Source organism: Carcharhinus amblyrhynchos, chromosome 7, assembly GCF_965287045.1.
Source record: "Carcharhinus amblyrhynchos chromosome 7, sCarAmb.v2.hapA, whole genome shotgun sequence".
In the NCBI taxonomy this organism is placed as follows: Eukaryota; Metazoa; Chordata; class Chondrichthyes; order Carcharhiniformes; family Carcharhinidae; genus Carcharhinus; species Carcharhinus amblyrhynchos.
Genome location: NC_137330.1, coordinates 127,146,613 through 127,171,720, shown reverse-complemented (window position 1 = coordinate 127,171,720; position 25,108 = coordinate 127,146,613). Strand labels below are relative to the sequence as shown.

General features: G+C 45.7%; 1 protein-coding gene across 1 annotated transcript in view; it reads right to left on the bottom strand.

Annotated features, from left to right (window-relative positions):
• Positions 1-25,108, bottom strand: part of LOC145345624 (dynein axonemal heavy chain 8-like) — a gene marked incomplete at its 3' end in the record, with an annotated part of 1,250,971 nt that overhangs the window by 1,017,361 nt on the left and 208,502 nt on the right. The window contains exons 10-11 of the mRNA XM_080193458.1: positions 9,248-9,355; positions 9,060-9,161 (exon numbers count right to left, since the gene is read on the bottom strand). Coding sequence (XP_080049584.1) covers positions 9,060-9,161; positions 9,248-9,355 — 210 coding nt within the window. The remainder of the gene's footprint in view (positions 1-9,059; positions 9,162-9,247; positions 9,356-25,108) is intronic.

The following is a 25,108-nucleotide window of genomic DNA, read 5'->3' as shown; positions in this document are numbered from 1 at the left end:
CATGTCTCACAAATTTGCTTGAGTTTTTTGAAAGGGTAACCAAGAAGGTAAATGAGGACAGTGCAGTCGACGTTGTCTAAGCGGACAAGGCCTTTGACAAGGTACCACATGTTGATTATTGCATAAGGTTAAATCTCACGGGATCCAGGGTGAGGAAGCCAATTGGATACAAAATTCGCTTGATGACAGAAGATGAGGGTTGTTACAGAGGGTTGTTTTTCAATCTGGAAGTTGTGACCAGCGGTGTGCCTCAGGGATCAATGCTGGGTCCACTGTTATTTGTCATTTATATTAATGATTTGGATGAGAATTTAGGAGGCATGATCAGTAGGTTTCAAGAAGACACCAAGATTGGTGGCATAGTGGACAATGAGGAAGGTTATCAAGGATTGCAACAGAATCTTGGTCTGCTGGGTCACTGGGTTGCTGAAAGGCAGATGAAGTTTAATTTGGTAGGTCGAGCGAGGACGGGATTTATACGGTTAATGGTAGGGCATTGGACAGAGTTATAGAACAAAGAAATCTATGGGTACAGGTTCATAGCTCCTTGAAAGTGTAGACAGAATGTGAAGTCACAGTAGACAGAATAGTGAAGAAGGCATTTGGCATGCTTGGTTTCATCGATCAGAACATTGAATTGGGAATGTCTTGTTGAAGTTCTACAAGATATTGATAAGGCCACAATTGGAATATTGTGTACAGTTCTGGTTACCCTATTAAGAAAGGATATTATCAAACAAGAAAGAGTGCAGAAAAGATTTACTCGGATGCTGTCAGGACTTGATTTGAGTTATAAACAGAGATTGGACTGGGACTTTTTCCCTGGATCATAGGAGGCTTAGGGGTCATGTTATAGAGGTCTATAAAATAGTGAGGGGCATAGATCAGTTAGATAATCAACATCTTTTCCCAAGGTGAGGGGAATGTAAAACTATAGGGCATAGGCTTAGGATGAGAGGGGAGAGAGGCAAAAGGTCCAGAGAGACAAGTTTTTCACACAGAGGGTGGTGACTGTCTGGAACAAGCTGCCAGAGGATACAATATTGTCTTTTAAAAAACATTTAGACAGTTACATGTGTAAGATTGGTATACAGCGATATGCGCCAAACGTGGGCAATTGTGACTAGACTAATGGTAAAGCAGTGCAGCATAGACAAGTTGGGCCGAAGGGTGTTTCCATACTTTAAGTGTCTATGACTCTATGACTCTAACTTACCTAGCTTCTTTGCATAGGATAATGTCCTCATCACAGAGAGCAACCAGTTAATTAATTAGTCTCTAGTTAATTAATTATTCTGTCAATGTGTGCCCTGACAACTTCAAAGAAAGCACATGTGAAAGCCCAAGTCATTCTGTACCTGAACTGTCTTTAGAATTGTGACCTGGATATTGTCAATTCAGCAGGTAGAAATGTGGACTGCTGTACACACAGACAACTGGCAGGTATTGCTACAATTAGCAAGAAGCAATTAAAGCTGGTAAGTTGGAGAGTCCAAATAAGAGCACGGGCTGTGTAGAGTTTTTCAAAAGTTTATTAGTCACAGGTAGGCTTACATTCACACGGCAATGTAGTTACTCTGAAAATCCCCTAGTCGGCACACTCCAGCACTCAAGAAGACTGAAGGAGAATTTAGCATGGTCAATGCACCTAACCAGCACGTCTTTTTGACTATGGGAGGAAATTGGAGCACTAGGAGGAATAGTGAAATAGTCATAAAAATTTGCAATATTCTTCCATAATTGTGGATTGTTTCTGAAATATGATTCCTCCTCAGAACTGACCTTTGGAGGCGATCTTACCAACAAAATGCTAAGCTCAAGACGAGCACGGAAGTAGGAGAGTTTCTGATCTGTATTTTGGGCGAGTTCAAATCTGCGAACTTATTCACTTTGACAAAAAAAAGCAGCAGAAACCAATCCTCATTCTTCAGGAGTTGGGCCTAAATTGCCTAAGAGCTGGCAGCTCAGGTCGGAGGCCCAAAATGCACATAGAACATTACAGCACAAAAACAGGCCCTTCGGCCCACGATGTTGTGCTGAACATAACGTCAAATTAAACTAATCCCTGCTGCCTATCCTTGATCCATCGTCCTCTATTTCTTGCATATTCAAATGCTCACCTAAAAACCCCCTAAACACTCCTATAATGTCTGCCTGCACAACAACTTCTGGCTGTTCACCCTCCCCCTTAAGAATTTCATGCAACCACTTAGAGAAATCCTTAATCTTGGCACCAGGGAGGCAACACAACATCCTGGAGCCAAAGAAACATCTGTCTGTACCCCCAACTAGCGAGCTTCCTACTACTATTGCTTGCTTGGACTTTGCCTGACCCTGCTCTACTGGGTCATTAGTTGGTGTGTACGAAACATCTGTATTGTACATTGGGTGGAGGTGAGAATTCTGAGGCCTCTGACAGGCGGAGCCTGCTGGAGGCGAGGACTCAACTGGCCTCATGTCAGATGTTGGGCCTTTGCAACGAGTTCTCCCTCAGTGCTGGAGATGCAGCAACAGAGCTAAGAAACATAGGAGGGAGTTTAGGCCACTCTGCACCAAGGCTGTTGGGAGGAGTCCCAGAGCTTTCAGGTGGAATAGCTATTGCCAGTATTGCATGGTACCCAGGCCAACAGCCACAAGAATCACCACCATGTCAATTGGCTCCATATGGAACACCATTGTAGAACCTGGAAAGGGAGAATGTGGGTTTGGTTAGGAGGAGAGGGAGACTTTGAGGGAGTCAATAGGGCCTCCTAACAGCTACCCCTATCCCCCACATCTGGCATCCCTCACACGGCCTCAACATTACTGGCCGCAGCCAGTGCTAGCTTACTGAAGTGAAGGGAAAGCATCACTGCCACAATGCTGCTGTTTCTTCACATTCCCCCAGCATGTTCATGAACTAAGCCCCGCCATTGATGGCTGCTAGCAGCGCTAGGACCTGAGGTCAGGGCTAGGGCTCAAGGTCATCGCTAAGATCAGAGATCAGCCACCAGTTACAGCTTCCCCCCTCCCCCACCCCACCTCCCCCCCTTCCCCACCCATCCCCCCTCTCCCACCCCACTCCCCTCTCCCCCTCCCCCACCCCACTTCCCCACCCATCCCTCCTCTCCCACCCCACGCCGCCACTCCCCCACCCATCCCCACTCCTCTCTCCCCCCCACCCATCCCCCAAACCCCCTCTCCCACCCGTCCCCTCCCGCCCCAACCCGCCCCTCCCTCTGCCCCTCCTCCCCCTCTCCCCCGCCCCTCTCCTCCCACCCCACCCCACCCCACCCACCTCCCCTCTCCCCCTCCCCCATCACCCCTCCCCTTCCCTAATGTTTAGAACTGCAGCGCTTGAGGGCCCGGGTCAGGCAACTCGAGGGTCATCTGGAAGATGCATTTCTAGTCAGGGAGAACGAGGAGTTAATGGCTAGGAACCATGAGCAGGAAGAGGTCTCAAGGGCTGAAGAGAAGGAAGGGTGGACGACTGTTCGGAGGGGAAAGAGGAAGAAGAAGAGTAGTCAGGGTCCCCCAGCCTCCCCAGAGCCCCCCCAAAGTTCGTCGACAGGGGCACAGAAAGATAGGCAGGAGGGGGAGACTGACTTAGAGGGACAGGAGGGGGCTGGCAAGGTGATAGTGGTAGGGGATGGGAGGGTCCGAGGAATTGATAGGAGGTTCTGTGGACAGAGGCGTGACTCCAGGATGGTGGTCTGCCTCCCTGGAGCAGGGGTAAAGGATATAACAGAAAGGGTAGAGGGAATTTTGAAAGGGGAAGGGGCACAGGCTGAGGTCATAGTACACGTAGGGGAGGGGGACATAGGAAGGAGCAGTAGGGTAGAGGTCCGTAGGCAATTTAGGGAGTTGGGGGCCAAACTAAAGAGCAGGACCTCCAGGGTGGCACTCTCTGTGTTGCTGCCCAGTACCAGCAGGGCAAAGAATGACGAGATCATGCAGCTGAATGCATGGTTGCGGGATTGGTGTAGGGTAGAGGGCTTTACTTTTGTGGATCACTGGGAGGTGTTTAGGAGAGAAGGGCAATTGTACAGGAGTGGTGGGGAGAATTTGAATGGGAGGGGAACTAGTGTCTTAGCGCGGAGGTTAGCTGGGGTGTTTAGAAATGGTTTAAACTAATAAGGAGGGGGGGTGGGGATGTGGCTGGGAGAGAGTCGGGTGAAAGGAAAATTATCAGGGAGAAGGAGGTTCCGAGGGACGCTCGTGGGTTGAACTGTGTCTGTTTCAATGCTAGGAGTGTGACAGGGAAAACGGATGAGCTTAGGGCCTTGATGTTTGTGAGGAAGTTAGATGAGGTGGCTGTAATGGAGACGTGGTTACGGGAAGGGCAGGACTGGCAGCTGAATGTTCCCAGGTACAAGTGTTTTAGGTGTGACAGAGGAGGGTTGAAGAGAGGTGGAGGGGTGGCACTGTTAGTAAAGGAAAACATCACAGTAGTGCAGAGGGAGGACATTATGGAAGAGATAGGGATTGAGTCACTGTGGGTGGAGTTGAGAAATAAAAAGGGAGAGATTACGTTGCTAGGGGTGTACTATAGGCCACCCAACAGCCCGAGGTCAGTGGAGGAAGGCATTTGCAGGGGCATTTTGGACAGATGCAGGAGGAATAGAGTGGTTGTAGTGGGTGACTTTAATCTTCCCGGAGTGAATTGGAGGGGGCCTAGAGCTGGGGGTACGGAGGGAGAGGAGTTTGTGAAATGTGTTTTGGAAGGGTCTCTAGAGCAGTATGTAACTAGCCCGACTAGGGAAGGGGCTATACTGGATTTACTGTTGGGTAATGAGCCGGGGCAGGTGGTTGAGGTAGAGGTAGGCGAACATGTGGCTAACAGTGACCACAAGTCCGTCTACTTTAGGATAAAAATGGAAAGGGATGAGTGCCGGCCGAACGGGAGTGTGCTGAACTGGGGAAAGGCGAGCTATAGCAGGATTAGGAGGGAGCTGCAGGACACGGATTGGGAGGGACTGTTAGCTGGCAAGTCCACGGTTGGCAAGTGGGAGGCTTTTAAGGGCAAAATGAAATGGTTGCAGGGGAGGTATGTTCCGGTAAAGCGGAAGGATGGGAAAGGTAGGATTAGAGAGCCGTGGATTACAGGGGGTATTGAGGACTTGGTCAGGAAGAAGAGGGAGGCGTATGTTAGGTCGAAACGACTGGGTACGGAGAGTGCGCTGGAGGAATATAGAGAGAGTAGGAGGGAGCTATAAAGGGGAATTAGAAAGGCGAAGAGAGGGCACGAAATGGCTTTGGCTGGTAGGATTAAGGAAAATCCAAAGGCATTTTATTCCTATATTAGGAGCAAGAGAGTAGTTAGAGGGAAAATTGGTCCTCTTAGGGACAAAAGAGGGGAGTTATGTATTGAGTCGGAGGGAATGGGGGAGCTCCTGAATGAATACTTTGTGTCAATATTCACGAAGGAGAGGGGTTCGGAATCGAGTCACTTGGAGGGAGCTGAGGATCAGTTGCAGGAAATATCTATTACGAGGGAGGAAGTGCTAGGGCTTTTAGGTAGCGTAAGGACGGATAAAGCTCCAGGGCCTGATGGTATTTATCCCAGGCTGCTTAGGGAGGTGAAAGATGAAATTGCTGGGCCTCTGGCGCAAATCTTTGTCTCTTCTTTGGACGCAGGTGAGGTCCCAGAAGACTGGAGGGTAGCAAATGTGGTGCCGCTGTTCAAAAAAGGTAGTAGGGATAACCCTGGAAATTATAGACCGGTGACTTTGACATCGGTGGTAGGGAAATTAATGGAAAAAATACTTAGGGGTAGGATGTATGAGCATTTGGAGCGTTGTGATCTGATTAGGGATACGCAACATGGCTTTGTTAGAGGGAGGTCTTGCCTTACGAATCTGGTGGAATTCTTTGAGGAGGTGACAAAAACGGTTGACGATGGGAGAGCCGTTGATGTCATCTATATGGATTTCAGTAAGGCGTTTGACAAAGTCCCTCATGGTAGGCTGGTAGAAAAGGTTAAGGCGCATGGGATACGAGGTCAGGTAGCTAGGTGGATTGAGAACTGGCTGGGTAATAGGAGACAGAGGGTAGTTGTGGAGGGGACCTTGTCGGGCTGGAGGCCAGTGACCAGTGGTGTGCCGCAGGGCTCAGTACTGGGACCTCTCCTCTTTGTAGTATACATAAATGACTTGGAAGAGAACGTAGGTGGTGTGATCAGCAAGTTTGCGGATGACACCAAGATGGCAGGGTTGGCGGGTACTGAATTGGAATGTCAGGTGATACAACAAGATATAGATAGGTTGGCGCATTGGGCAGATAGGTGGCAGATGGAATTTAATCCTGACAAATGCGAGGTGATGCATTTTGGAAGGAATAATGCAGAGAGGAGCTATGAGATAAAAGGTAGACAGATTAGGAGTATAGAAATAGAGGGACCTGGGAGTACAGGTTCACAAATCCATGAAGGTTGCGACACAAGTGGAGAAGGTTGTTAGGAAGGCTTACGGAATGCTAGCCTTTATAGGAAGGGGTATAGAGTATAAAAGCTGCCGTCTAATGTCTCAGTTGTATAGAACGTTGGTTAGTCCGCATTTGGAGTACTGCGTCCAGTTCTGGTCACCTTACTACCGGAAGGACGTGGAGTCTCTGGAGAGGGTTCAGAGGAGGTTTACCAGGATGTTGCCTGGCATGGAGGGGTTGGGTTACGAGGAAAGGTTGGAGAAACTGGGACTTTTCTCCTTGGAAAGACGGAGATTGAGGGGGGACATGATAGAGGTATATAAGATACTGAAGGGAATAGATAGAGTCGATAGTGAGAGACTGCTTCCTAGACTGGATACAAATACGAGAGGTCATGATTTAAGGGTGAGGGGGGAGAGGTATAATTTGGACGTGAGAGGAAGGTTCTTTATGCAGAGAGTTGTGGGGGTATGGAACGCGCTACCGAGTAGGGTGGTGGAGGCAGGAACGTTGGACTCGTTTAAGGTTCAGTTAGATAGACACATGAGTGAAACGAGGATGGAGGGTTATGGTAGGGGCTATTAGATAAGGTCGGAACCACGGGAGACACCGGAAATGCAGTTGAGTCTTGTAAGTTAACGTTTTTGTCTTTTTATTCCGCAGGTGGAGGTCCACCTCGTTGTCAAACGAGGGGCATGCACACGGTGGGTCGTGCGTGGCTGCTCTTGGAGGTTCCGGGAGTGGCCTAGTACTTTGTGTCGGTGTGTGTGCTTGATCCTGGACCGGTAGACGGGCGCCGCAACAGCTCGGTGACTAGCACTGCTGGCTGTGCAGATACATGGATTTGGGCCTGTGTCTGTGGGAGTTTGTGCATTCTCCCTGTGGTTGTGTGGGTTTCCTCCGGGCGCTCCGGTTTCCTCCCACACCCCAAAGATGTGCTCTTAGGCTGATTGGTTTTTACCAAATTGACACTATTCTCCCCTGAATCTGGCTAAGTTAGGGGTTCCATTTGTAGACACGCAGGGTAGAATAGGTGTAGGGTGATGCGGCGGTGCGGGCTCGTTGGGCCGAAGGGCCTGTTTCCCGTGCTGGGTTGTTCTTTGTTCTTTGTTCCCCCTGCCCACCTCCACTTCCCCCTGTGCCCCTCCACCCCTCCCCTTCCCCCTGCCCCCTCCACCCCTCCCCTTCCCCCTGCCCCCCTCCACCCCTCTCCACATCCCCCCTCCCCCCGATTCCCCCCTCCCCACCCCTCCCACCCCCACCCCTCCCCTCACCCCTCCCCTCCATCCCTCCCCCATTCCCCCCATCCCTCCCATCATCACCCCTCCCCCCCACCCCACCCCCCATCCTCACCCCTCCCCCACCCCATACCCCACCCCCCCATCCCCCCTCACCCCACCCCACCCCCCCATTGCCCCCATTCCCACCCCACCCCCCCATTCCCCCCAACCCCCCCATCCCCATCCCCCCCATTCCCATCCCCACCCCCCCCATCGCCCCCACTCCCACCCCACCCCCCCATTCCCCCCATCCCCATCCCCCCCATCCCCCCAGCACTGATGCAGGCCACCTCGACCCCGAACACAACATAACCAACAGAGTCCTGTGTACATAGCATCTTACCTCCTTACTCCTCCTCAGTGCTGCTGTGCCTGCAGCACACCTTTACAGAGCAAATGTTTCATTTGTCAGTTGCAACTACCATAAACGAGGTCATTAAGGTAAGTGAACTGGGATGATTGCAAGTGAATTTTATTAATTATATTGAGATACATGCAAAATCATGCTAATTGACATTTCAGACATTTTGAGCGAGTTCCAGATCAAACCCTTTTTTTGTATGATGGGAATGGGTGAGAAAATGGGCACCATTCCCATTGTATTCACTCTCCATTTTACCACCTCAGCTTGCCAAAGAGCAGGCACAATGAGGTTATAAAATCGTCCCTTTCTTTCGCTTAATTTCATCAGACAAGGAGCATGACTCTCCAGATCTTTGACAATAACGTAGGGCGGGCATTTTTCTATTTTTTAATTTTATTACTGTTTACTGTCAACATATCTGGTGATTCAACATAGTACTGAGGGAATGTTGCACTGTTGGAGATTAAATTTTAAACTGAGGTGTCTTCTTTCCACCAAGGTGCATGTAAAAAACAGTGCTGATTGATTTAGTAAGACTGGCTTATAGATAGAGCAAATTCAATTAATACTTACAGTCATCTGCACCAGAAACATTAGTTTGCCAATCTGTTTTCGGATGAGAAGCGTACTTTATGGACACTTAATGTGTTACTAAAATTTAAGTTGCAAAATAGTGATAACAATTTTCAAGATAATCTATTCTTCTACAATCAAGGACTGTTTATCAAATACAATTCTACTCCCTCAGAACTGATAACAATTTTATGTATTTTATCTTTAGCTTAATCTCATCAACTGACCCACACTTCCAATATTTTGCTTTAATTTCCAAATTCTATATTCCTTCATCCTTTAACAATATTTGGTGTAGGAGAATATACTCTGCTGCTGATTACAGGAGAAAATGTGACAGAGGCACAGTCCAATCTGAATTCTTATGTACTCTTCCACCAGAGTGTGGCAATTTGTTAAAAAGTAGAATTTTAACACCCTGAAGCAGAATTAAGGTTTACCTCCACTTTTCGAATAATGACTTCAGAATCCTGGTCCCACACACGAATGCTGCCATCCTCAGTGATATATTCCTTACAAGCTGTAACCATTTGGTTTGTGACCTAGTCAGTAACATGCAATCATGGCAGAATTATCAAAATGCAGATATATTCAAAGATGTAATTCATGAGCAAATGAAAGTACCTACTTTAATAAATAGGGAGGTCATCTGCTGCGAAGTGTTGTAGTATCGTGACACATTGTGAATCATTTGAATTACATTTATTAAATTTGGAACACCTTTAGTCATAGTCACCTGGAAAAAATTATATTATTTCACAATTATGATTCTAAAAGACAAAAATACTTGTAATAATTATATGCAGATTTTGTCTGTCCAGGCTACTTTGATTGGTTAGTTTAAGGGAAATTGAGGGGTTGAATTGACAGGCAGTGCCTGTCATGTGCAAAGACACAGAGGACTGGTAGCGAGTGACACATGTGTAGTTGTAAACAGTTGATATGTGCCTCTCTCAATGCAAAGCTAAAATCTACAAATGAACAGATGCAGATTCTCTCTGATAGCTATGGATATATATGTAAAACTGGGGCAGAAATCAGCAATAAGTGCCAGCATTCATTTTTCTTCCATCTCCCTCCAATGATGTTGAAATGCATTAACATGGAGATGAATATGTTGAAGTACTATCTGGAATCACCTCAGCTAATATTGCAGCAGGACAGGCCTAAGAAGCAACCTACCCACCCAGCCTCTGCCTGCATTAATGAGTAAAGCTGAAATCCTGTTTCATTTTATAAATCAGTGCTGTTATGTATCTGGAAACCTCTAAATTAGAAGCAGAAGTAGGTCATTTGGCTCTTGAAGCCTGCTCTGCCAATTATTTTATTTATGGCTGATCATCAAATTCAATATTCTGATGCCCCCTTCCTCCCATATCGTTCGACCCCTTCAGCACCGAGAGCTATATCTAATTTCTTCTTGAAATCCGACAGTGGGTTGGCCTCAACTACTTTCTGTGGAACTGAATACCACACATTCCCAAATCTCTGGGTGAAGCAATTTCCACTCACCTCAGTTCTAAAAGTTTACCCCTTAATGGGGAGGCAATGGCCCAGTGGTATTATTACTAGACTATTAATCCAGAAACTCAACTAATGTCCTGGGGACCTAGGTTTGAATCCCGCCATGGCAGATGGTGGAATTTGAATTCAATAAAGAGATCTGGAATTAAGGATTGACTTACAACCATCAACCATGTTGATTGTTGGAAAACCCATCTGGTTCACAAATACACACTCTTGAGTGTACATATTGCAGAGAAGGAGGGGCTGGAAGCGTATCAAGATAGATAAATCCCTGGGACCTGATGAAGTGTATCCCAGGATGTTGTGGGAGACTAGGGAGGAAATTGTGGGTGCCTAGCAGAGGTATTTGAATCATCGAGAGCCATATGTGAGGTGCCTGAAGATTGGAGGGTGGCAAATGTTGTGCTTTTGTGTAAGAAGTGCTGCAGGGAAAACCTGGGAACTACATGCTGGTGAGCCTAATGTCTACAGTGGGTAGTTGTGAGAAGGTATTCTGAGAGATAGGATCTACAGGCATTTAGAGAAGCAAGGACTGATTAGGGACAACCAGCATGGCTTTGTGAGTGGAAAATCATGTCTCACAAATTTGATTGAGTTTTTTGAAGGGGAAAGCAAGAAGGTAGATGAGGGCAGTGCAGCTAGTGCTGCCTACAGGGACTCTAGCAAGGTGTTTGATAAAGTACTGCATGGTAAGTTGTTGTATAAGGTTAAATCTCATGGATCAAACAGATACAAAATTGGCTTGATGACAGAAGACAGGATGATTGTAGAAGGTTGTTTTTCAAACTGGAGGCCTGTGACCTTCAGTGTGCCTCAGGGAGTGGTGCCACGTCCACTGTTATCTGTCATTTATATTAATGATTTGGACGAGAGTTTAGGAGGCATGGTTAGTAAGTTTGCAGATGACATCAAGACAGGTGGCATAGTGGACAGTGAAGAAAGTTATTTAGGATTGCAACGGGATCTTGATCAATTGGGCCAGTGGGCTGATGAATGGCAGATGGAATTTAATTTAGATAAATGCAAGGTGATGCATTTTGGTAGATTGAACCAGGGCAGGACTTACTCAGTTAATGGTAGGGTGTTGGGAAGAGTTATATAACAAAAAAAATCTAGAGGTACAAGTTTATAAGTCCTTGAAAACGGAGTTACAAGTGGACAGAGTGGTGAAGAAGGCATTTGGCACACTCGGTTTCATTGGTCAGAACATTGAATACAGGAGTTGGGACTCTTGTTGAAGTTGTACAAAACATTGGTAAGGCCACACTTGAAACACTGTTCTGGTAATCCTATTATAGAAAGGATATTATTAAACAAGAAAGAGTGCAGAAAAGGTTTACTAGAATGCTACTGGGGCTTGATGATTTGAGTTAAAAAGTGTGACTGGATAGACTGGGATATTTTCCCCTGCAGTGTAGAAGGCTTATGGATGATGTTACAGAGGTCTATAAGATAATGAGCTAGATAGTCACCATATTTCCACAAAGGTAGGGTAGTTTAAAACCAGAGGGCATAGGTTTAAGCAGAGAGAGGAGAGATACAAAAGAGTACAGAAGGGCAATTTGTTCACACAGAGGGTGGTGATTATCTCGAACAAGCTGCCAGAAATAGTAGTAGAGGTGGGTACAAATTTGTCTTTTAAAATGCATTTAGACAGTTATATGGGTAAGATGTGCATAAAGGGATATGGGCCAAAAGCGGGTAATTGGGATTAGCTTAGTGATTGAAAGAAAAGGGCAGCTTGGACAAGTTGGGCCAAAGGGCATGTTTCCATGCTGTAAACATGTATGACTCTATGACTCTAATATCTTTCAGGGAAGGAAATCCTTACCTGGTCTGGCCTACATGGGACTCCAGAGCCACAGCAATATGGTTGACTCTCATCTGCCCTCAGAAAAGGCCTAACAAGGCACTTAATTGTATCACCACCACCTTCTCAAGGGCAACTAGGGATGAGCAATAATGTCCCACAAAAACATAAAATGAATCCTCAAATTATGACCCCTTTTTCTGGACTTCCCCACCACTGGGAACTTTCTTTTTGAATCTGCAATGTCTAAGCCTGTTAGTATTTTATAAGTTCCTATGAGATCCCCTCTCATTCTTCTAAACTCCAATGAATATAATCCTAACTGACTTAGTCTCTCCTCATATGACAGACCTGCCATCCCAGGAATCAGCCTGGTAAACCTTTGCTTTACTCCCTCTATAGGAAGGATGTCCTTCCTCAGATAAGAACAACAAAACTACTTCAGATGTGGCCTTGCCAACACCCTATACAATTTCCGCAAAACATCCCTACCCCTATACTCAAATCCTCTCACAATTAAGGCCAACGTACCATTAGCTTTTTTATTGCCTGCTGTACCTGTGCTTACTTTCAACAATTGATGCACAAGGACCCAAAACTTCGCTGACTATCCACCTCTCTCAATTTACACCCATTTGGGTAACAATCTGTCAGCCTATTATTGCTACCAAAGTGGATAACCTCACATTTATTACATAAGAACATAAGAAGTAGGAGCAGGAGTAGGCCATCTAGCCCTTCAAGCCTGCCCCGCCATTCAATAAGATCATGGCTGATCTGAAGTGGCTCAGTTCCACTTTCCCGCTTTCTCCTCATAACCCATACTTCCCTTGCCTACCAAAAACCTATCTACCCATGACTTAAATATATTTAGCGAGGTAGCCTCCCCCACTTCAACGGGCAGAGAATTCCAGAGATTCACCACCCTTTGAATTAAGAAGTTCCTCCTCAACTCCGATCTAAACTCCCCCCCCCCCCCCCCCCCCCCGCTTATCTTGAGGCTGTGCCCTCTAGTCCTGCTGTCCTTTCTGAGCGGGAAGAATCTCTCAACCTCTACCCTATCCATCCCCTTCATTATCTTATACGTCTCTATAAGATCCCCCCCTCATCCTTCGACATTCCAACGAGTACAGATGTCTATTTAGTCTCTCTTCATAGTCCAACCCCCTCATCTCCGGTATCAGCCTAGTGAACCTCCTCTGCACACCCTCCAAGGCCAAAATATCCTTGAGCAAGTGCAGCGACCAAAACTGCACACAGTACTCCAGCTGCGGCCTCACCAGTGCCCTGTACAGTTGCAGCAAGACCTCCCTGCTTTTATATTCTATCCCTCTCGCTAATGTTACGCCGTTGTTTAAGAAGGGTGCCAGGCAAAAGGCGGGGAATTATAGGCCTGTTAGTTTAACGTCTCTTGTAGGTAAAATGTTAGAATCCATCATCAAGGAGGAAATAGCGAGGCATCTTGAGGGGAACTGCTTGATAGAGCAGACGCAGCACAGTTTCGTTAAAGGGAAGTCGTGTCTGACAAATTTACTGGAGTTCTATGAGGACGTGTCTAGGGCGGTGGATAGAGGAGAGCCGGTGGATGTGGTCTTTCTTGATTTTCAGAAGGCGTTTGACAAGGTACCTCACAAGACGTTATTGCAGAAGGTCAGGGGGCATGGAGTTGGGGGTATGGTGTTAGCGTGGATAGAGGACTGGTTGTCAAATAGGAGGCAGAGAGTGGGGGTCAATGGGTGCTATTCGGATTGGCGGATGGTGACTAGTGGAGTGCCCCAGGGGTCGGTGCTGGGGCCTCAGCTATTTACCATTTATATAGATGATCTGGAGGAGGGAACCGAGTGTAGGGTGTCGAAATTTGCTGATGACACCAAAATTGGGGGAAAGGCACATTGTGCGGAGGGTGGGGAGAGTCTACAGAAAGATCTAGATAGGCTGGGCGAATGGGCCAGGAAATGGCAAATGGAATTTAATGTTGGCAAGTGTGAGGTGGTCCACTTTGGTAGGAATAATGGTAGGAAGGATTATTACTTACGTGGAGAAAAACTGCAGCAGGCGACGGTGCAGAGGGACCTCGGGGTCCTTGTGCATGAGTCGCAAAAACCCAGCTTGCAGGTGCAGCAGGTGGTCAGGAAGGCGAATGGGATGCTGGCCTTCATCGCGAGGGGGATTGAATATAAAAGTAGGGAGGTCTTGCTGCGGCTGTATAGGGCATTGGTGAGGCCGCAGCTGGAGTACTGTGTGCAGTTTTAGGCGCCGTACTTACGCAAGGATATTTTGGCCTTGGAGGGAGTGCAGAGGAGGTTTACTAGGCTGATGCCGGAGTTGAGGGGGTTGAGCTATGAGGAGAGGCTGACTAAATTAGGCTTGTACTCGTTAGAGTTTAGAAGAATGAGGGGAGATCTCATTGAGACGTATAAGATGATGAATGGGATGGATAGGATAGAGGTGGAGAGACTCTTCCTGCTCAGAAAGGATAGCAGGACTATGGGGCACAGCCTCAAGATAAAGGGGGGGTGGTTTAGAACAGAGTTGAGGAGGAACTTCTTCACTCAAAGGGTGGTGAATCTCTGGAATTCTCTGCCCGTTGAAGTGGTGGAGGCTACCTCGCTAAATATTTTTAAGACGCGGGTTGATGGGTTTTTGATAAGAGAGGGGATTAAGGGTTATGGGGAGAGGGCGGGAATGTGGAACTGAGCCACGACAGATCAGCCATGATCTTATTGAATGGTGGGGCAGGCTCGAAGGGCTAGTTTGCCTACTCCTGCTCCTATTTCTTATGTTCTTATGTTCTTATAAAGGCCAGCATCCCATTCGCCTTCTTGATCACCTGCTGCACCTGCAGACTGGGTTTTTGCGACTCATGCACAAGGACCCCCAGGTCCCTCTGCACCATAGCATGCTGCAGCTTTTCGCCCTTTAAATAGTAATCCCTCCTACAATTATTCCTGCCAAAGTGGATAACCTCACACTTGCTAACATTGTACTCCATCTGCAGGTCCTCGTCCACTCGCTCAGCCTATCCAGATCCCTCTGCAGACTTTCCACACCCTCCGCACAATTTGCTTTTCCACTCATCTTTGTGTCATCAGCAAATTTCGACACCCTACACTCAGCCCCCTCCTCCAGATTATCTATATAAATGGTAAATAGCTGAGGCCCCAGCACCGATCCCTGTGGCACTCCACTAGTTAGCAACCGCCAATCAGAATAGCACCCATTGATACCAACTCTCTGCCTCCTATTAGACAGCCAATCTTCTATCCACGTTAACACCTTACCCCCAACTCCATGCCCCCTAACCTTCTAAAGCAACCTTTTGTGCGGCGCCTTCTGAAAATCGAGAAACACCACATCCACCGGTTCCCCTCTGTCTACCGCACTAGTCACATCCTCATAGAATTCCAATAAATTTGTCAAACACGACTTCCCCTGAACGAATCCGTGCTGCGTCTGCTCTATCAAACAATTCTTCTCTAGGTGCCTCGCTATTTCTGCTTTGATGACGGATTCCAGCATTTTTCCAACAACAGACGTTAAACTAACCGGCCTATAATTCCCTGCCTTTTGCCTGCTACCCTTTTTAAACAGCGGCGTAACATTAGCCGTTTTCCAATCTTCCGGCACTTCCCCGGAATCCAGCGAAGTTTGGTAAATAATCACTAAGGCGTCTACTATCACCTCTGCCATTTCCTTCAGAACCCTGGGATGCATTCCATCCGGTCCTGGGGACTTGTCCACCATCAGTCCCGTTAGTCGATCAAGCACTACCTCTCTAGTGACAGTAATCGCATTTAGGCCCTCAACTCCTACCATCCTTCTATCTTTCATATCTGGCAAACTATTCGCATTGTACTGCATCTGCAATGAACATGCCCACACATTCAGCCTGTCCAAATTATGCTGAAGCATCTATGCTTCCTCCTCATGGCTCACCCTCCTATCCAACTTTGTATTTGCAAATTTGGAGATAATACATTCAGTTCCCTCTTCTAAATCATTAATATATAATGTGACCCGTTGGAATCCTAGCACAGATCCCTGCGGAACCCCATTAGTAACTGACTGCCAATCAGAAAAAGATCCATTTTTGCCAACTCTTTGCTTCCTCTCTGCTAGCCAGCTTGCTATCCATCTCAAGACACTACCTGCAATCCCACGTGCTTTAACTTTATATTGTTGTCTGTTATGTGAGACCTTGTCAAAAGTCTTCTGAAAGCCTAGATAAACCATAGCCACTGGTTCTCCTCGGTCAACTCTACTAGTTACAACCTCAAAGAATGCCAATAGATTCATCCAGCATGATATTCCTTTTGTAAATCCATGCTGACTTTGTCTGATTACATCACTGTCTTCCAAATGCTGAATTATTGAGGATGGACTCCAGCATCTTCCCCAGTACTAAAGTTAGGCTCACTTGTCTGTAGTTCCCTGATTTCTCTCGACCTCCCTTTTTGAATAGCGGGCTTACATTAGCTACCATCCAATCTTTAGAAACCAGTGCAGGGTCCAAAGGATTTTGGAAAATAATCACCAATGGATCAATTATTTCCAGGCCGCTTGCTTAAGTACTTTGGGATGAAGATTATCAAGAGTATGAATTATATGATTCTATGATCAAGACCACAATACTTATCCATCTTCCTCCTCTAAATTTCTCTACCAATACTGATTTCCTTTAGCTCCTCACTAAAACATGTTTTATGAAGCAAAATACGAAATTAATTCCTCGGCCCTTCTTTGTTCTCTATTATGAATTCTCTAGTTTCTGACTGGAACAGGCCTACATTTTGTCAATCTTTTTCTGCTTAGATAGAAAACATAGAAATGTAGAAGATAGGAGCAGGAGGAGGCCATTTGGCCTTTTGAGCCTGCTCCACCATTCATTACAATCATGGCTGATCATCCAACTCAATAGCCTAGTCCTGCTTTTTCCCCATAAATTTGATCCCTTTCAACCCAAGTACTACATATAGCAGCCTCTTGGATACATTCAATATTTTGGCATCAACTACTTCCTGTGATAATGCATTCCACAGGCTCACTACTCTTTAGGTGAAGAAAAGTCTCCTCATCTCTGTCCTAAATGGTCTACCCTGAATCCTCAGACTGTGACCTCTGGTCCTGGACTCCACCATCAGGGACATTCTCCCTGCATCTACCCTGTCTAGTCCGGTTAGAATTTTGTAAGTCTCTCTGAGATCGCCCCTCTTTCGTCTGAACTACAGCAAAAATAATCCTAACCTCGGCAATCTCTCCTCATATAACAGTCCGGCCATCCCCTGAATCAGCCTAGGATCCCAGCTATTCACTTTGCTGCACACTCTCGAGAATGAGAACATCCTTCCTCAGAAAAGGAGACCAAAACTGCACACAACACTCTAGAGGTGTGGTCTCACCAAAACCCTGTATAATTGCCACAACACATTCCTGCTTCTGTATTTGAAACCTCTTGCAATGAAGGCCAACATACCATTTGCCTTCTTTACTGCCTGCTGCAACTTTAGCGACTAGTGCACAAGGACAACCAGGTCCTGCTGCACACTCCCCTCTCCCAATTTATAGCCATTCAGGTAGCAATCTGCCTTCTTGTTTTTGCTTGCAAAGTGAATAACTTTACATTTACCCAAATTATACTGTATCTGTCTTTGATTTGTCCACTCACCCAACCTGTCCAGATTATTCTGAAGAATCTCTGCATCCACATAACAGTTCATCTTCCCACCCAACTTGCTTTCATCTGCAAACTTTGAGATGTTACATTTTGTTTCCTTATCCAAATCATTCATATATATTGTGAAGAGCTGGGATCCTAGCACCTGTCCCTGTGGCACTCCTCTAGTTATTACTTGCCAATTTGAAAAGGACCCATTAATTCCTTTTCTTTGTTTCCTCTCCACCAATTAGTTTTCTATCCTTCTCAATTCACCAGCCCCAATCCCTTGCACTTTACCCTTGCATGATAATCTCTTGTGTGGAACTTTGTCAAAGACTTTCTGAAAGTCCAAATATATCACGTCAACCGGCTCCCCCTTGTCAACTCCACTAGTTACATCTTCAAAGAATTCCAGTAGATTTGCCAAACATGATTTCCCCTTCATAAATCCGTGCTGACTCTGTCTGATCCTGCTGCTGCTTTCTAAATGCTCCACTATGAAGTCCACAATAATGGATTTGAGAATTTTCTCCACTACCAATGTTAAGCTTAGTGGTCTATAATTCCCTGTTTTCTCTCTATCTCTCCTTTTGAATACTGGAGTGACATTAGCTACCTTCTGCAGGGACTGTTCCAGAGTCTTTAGAACCCTGGATAGTGACCACCAATGCATCCATTATTTCAAGGGCCATTTCCTTAAGGACTCTCGGATGTAGATTATCAGGCCCTGGGAATTTATCTGCCTTCAATCCCATCAATTCTCCCAGCACCATTTCTCTACTACTATTGATCTCCCTCAGTTCTTCCGTCTCACAAAATCTTGCATCCACCAACATTTCTGGCATCTGATTTGTGTCCTGTTTTTGTGAAGACAGAACCAAAGTATATATTCAGCTGCTCAGCCATGTCTTTGTTCCCTATTATACATTCCCCCATTTCTGTCTGTGGGGGACCTACATTCGTCTTCACCAGCCTCTTTCTCTTCACATATCTATAGAAACTCTTACTGTTAATCTTTATGTTCCCTGCAAGTTTACTTTCTTACTGTATTTTTCCCTTCTTAATAAATCCCTTGGTCCTTCTTTGCTGAATTCTAAATTGCTCGCAATCCTCAGACCAATTATTTTTCTTGGCTAATCTGTATGATTCTTTCTTGGATTGGATACTCTCTTTAATTTCCTTTGTAAGTCATGGATTAGCCCTCTTACCAATTTTGGTTTTGTGCCAGAAAAGAATAGACATTTGCTGTAGTCCCCGCCCATGCGTTCTTTGAACGTTCGTGATTGCCAATCTATTGTCGTCCTTTTAAGTAACTCTCCCCAATCTATCAAGGCCAACTCATAGCTTCCTTTATTAAGATTCAGCATCCTTGTCAACTATTTCACTCTCCATCTTGATAAAAATTTCTATCAGGTTATGATCACTCATCCCCAAGGGGCCTTGTACAGCTAGATTGGCAATGATTCCCATCTCATTATACAGTAACCAGTTCAAGATGGCCTGCTCTCTAGTTGGTTCCTCCACATATTGTTCAAGAAAACCATCCCATATACATTCCAGGAATTCCTCCTCTATGGCATTGTGGCTAATTTGATTTGCCCAACCTACGTGCAGATTAAAATCATCCATGATTACTGATACCTATAGAAACTTTTACTGTCAGTTTCTGTTCCCCACTAACTTACTTTCATACTCTAGTTTTCCCTTTTTAATCAACCCCTTGGTCCTCCTTTGGTGAATTTGAAACTACTCCCAATCCTAAGGCCTATTGCTTTATTTTGCCAATTTGTATGTTTCTTTCTTGAAACTGATACCATTTCTAATTTCTTCTGTAAGCCACGGTTTGGCCACAATTCCCTTACCATTCTTGTGCCAAACAGGAATAAACAACTTCTGGAGTTCACCGATTCGTTCTTTAAATGCTACCATTGCCTGTCCACTGTCATTCCTTTCAGTAATGTTTTCCACCCATCATGGCCAAGTCATGCCTCATACCATCACAGTTACCTTTATTGAGATTCAGTACCCTGGTCTCAGAATCAATTCGTCACTATCCACCTTGACAAAGAGTTCTTCCCTATTATGGTCACTCGACCCCACAGATTCTCTTACACCTAGATTGCCAACTAATCCATTCTCATTACATAATACCCTCCAAGAAGACCTGTTCCCTTGTTGGTTCCTCAATGTATTGCTCCAGAAAACCATGCCAAATGCACTCCAGAAATTCTTCCTTTAATGTACTGTGACTAATTTGACTCTGCCCATCTATATGCAGATAGATTTTATTCAGTTAGAAACTTTGATGTGGTGTGGATGGTTTTATACATTTAAAAGGATTGCATGAATGCTTTAACTGCTACTAACTTGAATTAATGGTGCTGTCACAGGCTGCTGCTTTACTTTCAGTTTGTACTCTATGGATAGAATGTATCTCAGAAATAATCTGTTGTTACTTTGAATGCATACATAGAACATAGAACATAGAACACTACAGCACAAACAGGCCCTTCGGCCCACGAGTTGCGCCGATCACATCAACACCTACCAATCTATAGACCTATCTATAACCCTCAATCCCATTAAACCCCATATACTCATCCAGAAGTCTTTTAAAAGACCCCAGCGAGTTCGCCTCCACCACCACTGACGGCAGCCGATTCCATTCCATACGTACAAACCACATTCTTTTCTTTTTGTTAAAACCCACAACCTTTAACATAGCTGTGGAGGGGGAGGCAGTGGCCTAGTGGTATTATCACTAGACTATTAATCCAGAAACTGGGGTAATGTTCTGGGGACCCGGGTTTGAATCTCACCATGGCAGATCATGGAATTTTTAATTCATTAAAAAATATCTGGAATTAAGAATCTATTGATGACCATGAATCCATTGTCGATTGTTGGAAAAACCCATCTGGTTCACGAACATCCTTTACGGAAGGAAATCTGACGTCCTTACCTGGTCTGGCCTACAAGTGAATCCAAAGCCACAGTAATGTGATTGACTCTCAACTACTCTACAGAATTGCCATAACAAGTCACACAGTTTCAAGGGCAACTGGGGATGGGCAATAAATGTTGGCAAGCCAGTGATGTCCATGTCCCATGAGTGAATTAAAAAAAAATTAAAGAAAGAAAATTGGTGGAAAATCAGGATTATGTTCATCAAGAACACCGAGGAAGAGCCTAAAAAGAAAAACATGGTGGGTCCTTAGGCTTTCAATATTAGAAAACTGGGGAGAAGAAACAACAGGATTAATGATTAAAGTGCCATTGCAGGAAGACAAGTAAGAAAAAATTTCTCTGTATGGAGGTAAAAGAGGGAGAGATTTCCGATCAGAGCAGGGTGAGATTCAGGTAATATTTGGCATTTTTGAAAAGAGTGGATGCTTAACTATACAGCTGAGCCTATTTGAAAAAAAATTAAGTCAACGGTCTCCAGAATAAAAAAGGGGCATACTGGGAAGACTGTAAAATAAAGAATATATATGGGGCAGCACGGTAGCACAGTGATTAGCACTGCTGCTTCACAGCTCCAGGACTTGCATTTGATTCCCGGCTTGGGTCACTGTCTGTATGGAATTTACACATTTTCCTCGTGTCTGCATGGTTTCCTCTGGGTGCTCCAGTTTCCACCCACAGTCCAAAGATGTCCGGGTTAGGTTGATTGGCCATGTTAAAAATTGCCCTTAGTGTCTGGAGATGCGTAGGTTAGAGGGATTACTGGGTAAATATGTAGGGATATCGGGGTAGGGCCTGGGTGGGATTGTGGTCGATGCACACTTGATAGGCTGAATGGCCTCTTTCTGTACTATAAGGTTTCTATGATTGCTATGATTTTTATGATATACTGAACTGTCCCAAGTCACAAGTGCACATAAGAGAAATGATGGGTCAATTAGGATCCCTGGGTCCTTTAAATGAAAAAAATGAATCATGTTGTTCCTGTGCAGAGCATTTCCAGTACTTTGCACAGGTGAAGAAAAATAATAATGAGGTGGTCATACTAGTTTTCTCAGTAAAATAGGCAGTAAAATCCTCAATTTGCTCGGTAACTTGGTTATCCAGAAAAGCCAGGAAACACAACCTGCAACGTCTTGACAAAGATCCTTGATGAATCGCAAAAACCCAGCTTGCAGGTGCAGCAGGTGGTCAGGAAGGCGAATGGGATGCTGGCCTTCACAGCGAGGGGGATTGAATATAAAAGTAGGGAGGTCTTGCTGCAGCTGTATAGGGCATTGGTGAGGCCGCAGCTGGAGTACTGTGTGCAGTTTTGGGCGCCGCACCTGCGCAAGGATATTTTGGCCCTGGAGGGAGTGCAGAGGAGGTTTACTAGGCTGATACCGGAGTTGAGGGGATTGAGCTATGAGGAGAGGCTGAATAAACTAGGCTTGTACTCGTTAGAGTTTAGAAGAATGAGGGGAGATCTCATTGAGACGTATAAGATGATGAATGGGATGGATAGGATAGAGGTGGAGAGACTCTTCCCGCTCAAAAAAGACAGTAGGACTAGGGGGCACAGCCTCAAGATAAAGGGGAGGCGGTTTAGAACGGAGTTGAGGAGGAACTTCTTCACTCAAAGGGTGGTGAATCTCTGGAATTCTCTGCCCGTTGAAGTGGTGGAGGCTGCCTCGCTAAATATTTTTAAGAAGCGGGTTGATGGGTTTTTGATAAGAGAAGGGATTAAGGGTTATGGGGAGAGGGCGGGAAAGTGGAACTGAGCCACGACAGATCAGCCATGATCTTATTGAATGGCGGGGCAGGCTCGAAGGGCTAGATGGCCTACTCCTGCTCCTATTTCTTATGTTCTTATGTTCTTAAAAGCATTACTTTCGAAAGCCAGTGATCATAAGAACATAAGAACATAAGAAATAGGAGCAGGAGTAGGCCATCTAGCCCTTCGAGCCTGCCCCGCCATTCAATAAGATCATGGCTGATCTGTCATGGCTCAGTTCCACTTTCCCGCTTTCTCCCCATAACCCTTAATCCCCTCTCTTATCAAAAACCCATCAACCCGCGTCTTAAAAATATTTAGCGAGGCAGCCTCCACCACTTCAACGGGCAGAGAATTCCAGAGATTCACCACCCTTTGAGTGAAGAAGTTCCTCCTCAACTCCGTTCTAAACCACCCCCCTTTTATCTTGAGACTGTGCCCCCTAGTCCTACTGTATTTTTTGAGCGGGAAGAGTCTCTCCACCTCTATCCTATCCATCCCATTCATCATCTTATACGTCTCAATGAGATCTCCCCTCATTCTTCTAAACTCTAACGAGTACAAGCCCAGTTTATTCAGCCTCTCCGCATAGCTCAACCCCCTCAACTCCGGTATCAGCCTAGTAAACCTCCTCTGCACTCCCTCCAAGGCCAAAATATCTTTGCGCAGGTGCGGCACCCAAAACTGCACACAGTACTCCAGCTGCGGCCTCACCAATGCCCTATACAGCTGCAGCAAGACCTCCCTACTTTTATATTCAATCCCCCTCGCTATGAAGGCCAGCATCCCATTCGCCTTCCTGACCACCTGCTGCACCTGCAAGCTGGGTTTTTGCGACTCATGCACAAGGACCCCGAGGTCCCTCTGCACCGTCGCCTGCTGCAGTTTTTCGCCCCGTAAGTAATAGTCCTTCCTACCATTCTTCCTACCAAAGTGGACCACCTCACACTTGCCAACATTAAATTCCATTTGCCATCTCCTGGCCCATTCGCCCAGCCTATCTTGATCCTTCTGCAGACTCTCCACACCCTCCGCACAATTTGCCGTTCCCCCAATCTTGGTGTCATGAGCAAATTTCGACACCCTACACTCGGTTCCCTCCTCCAGATCATCTATATAAATGGTAAAAAGCTGAGGCCCCAGCACCGACCCCTGGGGCACTCCACTAGTCACCATCCGCCAATGGCGATGGTGATCATTGTGGAATGGTTCAGGTTCCACCGACAGAATCAAGTAGAAGGCAAAAGCATTGCTCAGTTTGTGGTGACCTTAAAAAGGCTTGCACAAGATTGTAAGTTTGGTGAGTCATTAGAATATGCTCTTCAAAATCATCGACATTTGTGGTTTCCAAAATGAGACTAAACCAAAGAAGATTGCTTACTAGATATGCTTTGACTTTAAAGACAGTGGTAGAAATCACAGTGTCAACAGAATTGGCTGTTAAAGAGGTTTCACAATTTTGTACCTTGAATGAAAGTCCACCAGTTGCAAACGGCAATAAGCATATCATAGATGCCCCAAAATGGATCATCTAGCAATAGAATAGTGGAGCAAATCAGTGCAGAAATTGTGGCAAAATGGAACACATTACAAAAGTCTGTTGGGCTAGACTAGCTTCTCTTGAAAAGAGTATTTAGAAGAAGAATCTGCGTACCTTCAAGAAGAACAAGTTGATGGGGGGAACACGTCTGTGAAGTGTTCACCTGAAAGTATCTCCAATCCTAACTTTGAGCTATATGATACCGACTCGTGTGACTTTGCACTGGTGGAGCATGGGTGAGCACTGTGATGTTTCTTCCTGAGACCTAGAATTTTTAATGGTGCTGCAGGGGCTCAGATAGCTGCTGGGCTAGCTGGCTGGAGTCTGCTGGTGCCTAGAAAGTACACAGGGCAGTTTTAGCAGATGAGCTGAAGCTAATTCAGACTGCGTTGCACTCAGTGTCAATTGCAGGATCCAGTGAAGTGATGGGGCTGAGAGCTGTACAAGGTTGTTGTGAGAGGCTAAAATCTGCATTGGCACAGAAGTGATCCTTGGCCTCAACAAGGGAGAGCAGCAGCCTTCTCAAACCAACTGATACTGATGATTGCTACCACCTCTGCCTAGGTCTGCGTTCAATCACATTTGTTGTGAGCATGTTTAGACAAAAAAAGAGACATAATCAGAAAGGATTGAGCAATGGTTGGGGAGATAGCTATCCCCTCCTCCCCAGAAGCGACAAACATTGGAGTTTGAATGAAAAGAGAGATGAGATTTTGGTTTTGAGAAAGTTTTCTTGAGAGAGTGTTGATATCTGTTTCCCACAACTGAATATGTGAGATCCACGAAGAGAGCAGCCATTGAGTACATGAACCTTCCTGAGAATTTGATATTGGAGGGAGCTGAGAGAAGACTTAGCATGATGGAATGGATGAGATTATTCATCTCGTTCCTGTGCTGGATAGTTCTTTGTGGCAGTGGCAGTTGCACTAACCTCCTGGGCAACGACCTCTCAGACCAGACAAGTGAGGTTTCTGTACTTTTTGAAGCATCTTAAGGGCACAGCACATGCTTGGGACCTGGGTTCTCTGAATGGTGAAGGTTCTGCATCTGAAAGCTGGTGCTACCTTCTTCTTGATTCTACTTTGCTTTTGCTACTGGGTTCCAAACATCTTGCGAGGTCTCGTGAAGACACGTGGACTGGAAAATGCAATATGAGTGTACTGGACTGGTATTTAATTATTGCAACGGGACCTTGAAACTTGCAAGCTAACGATGGGCAAACGAACCAGCTGCTGGCTG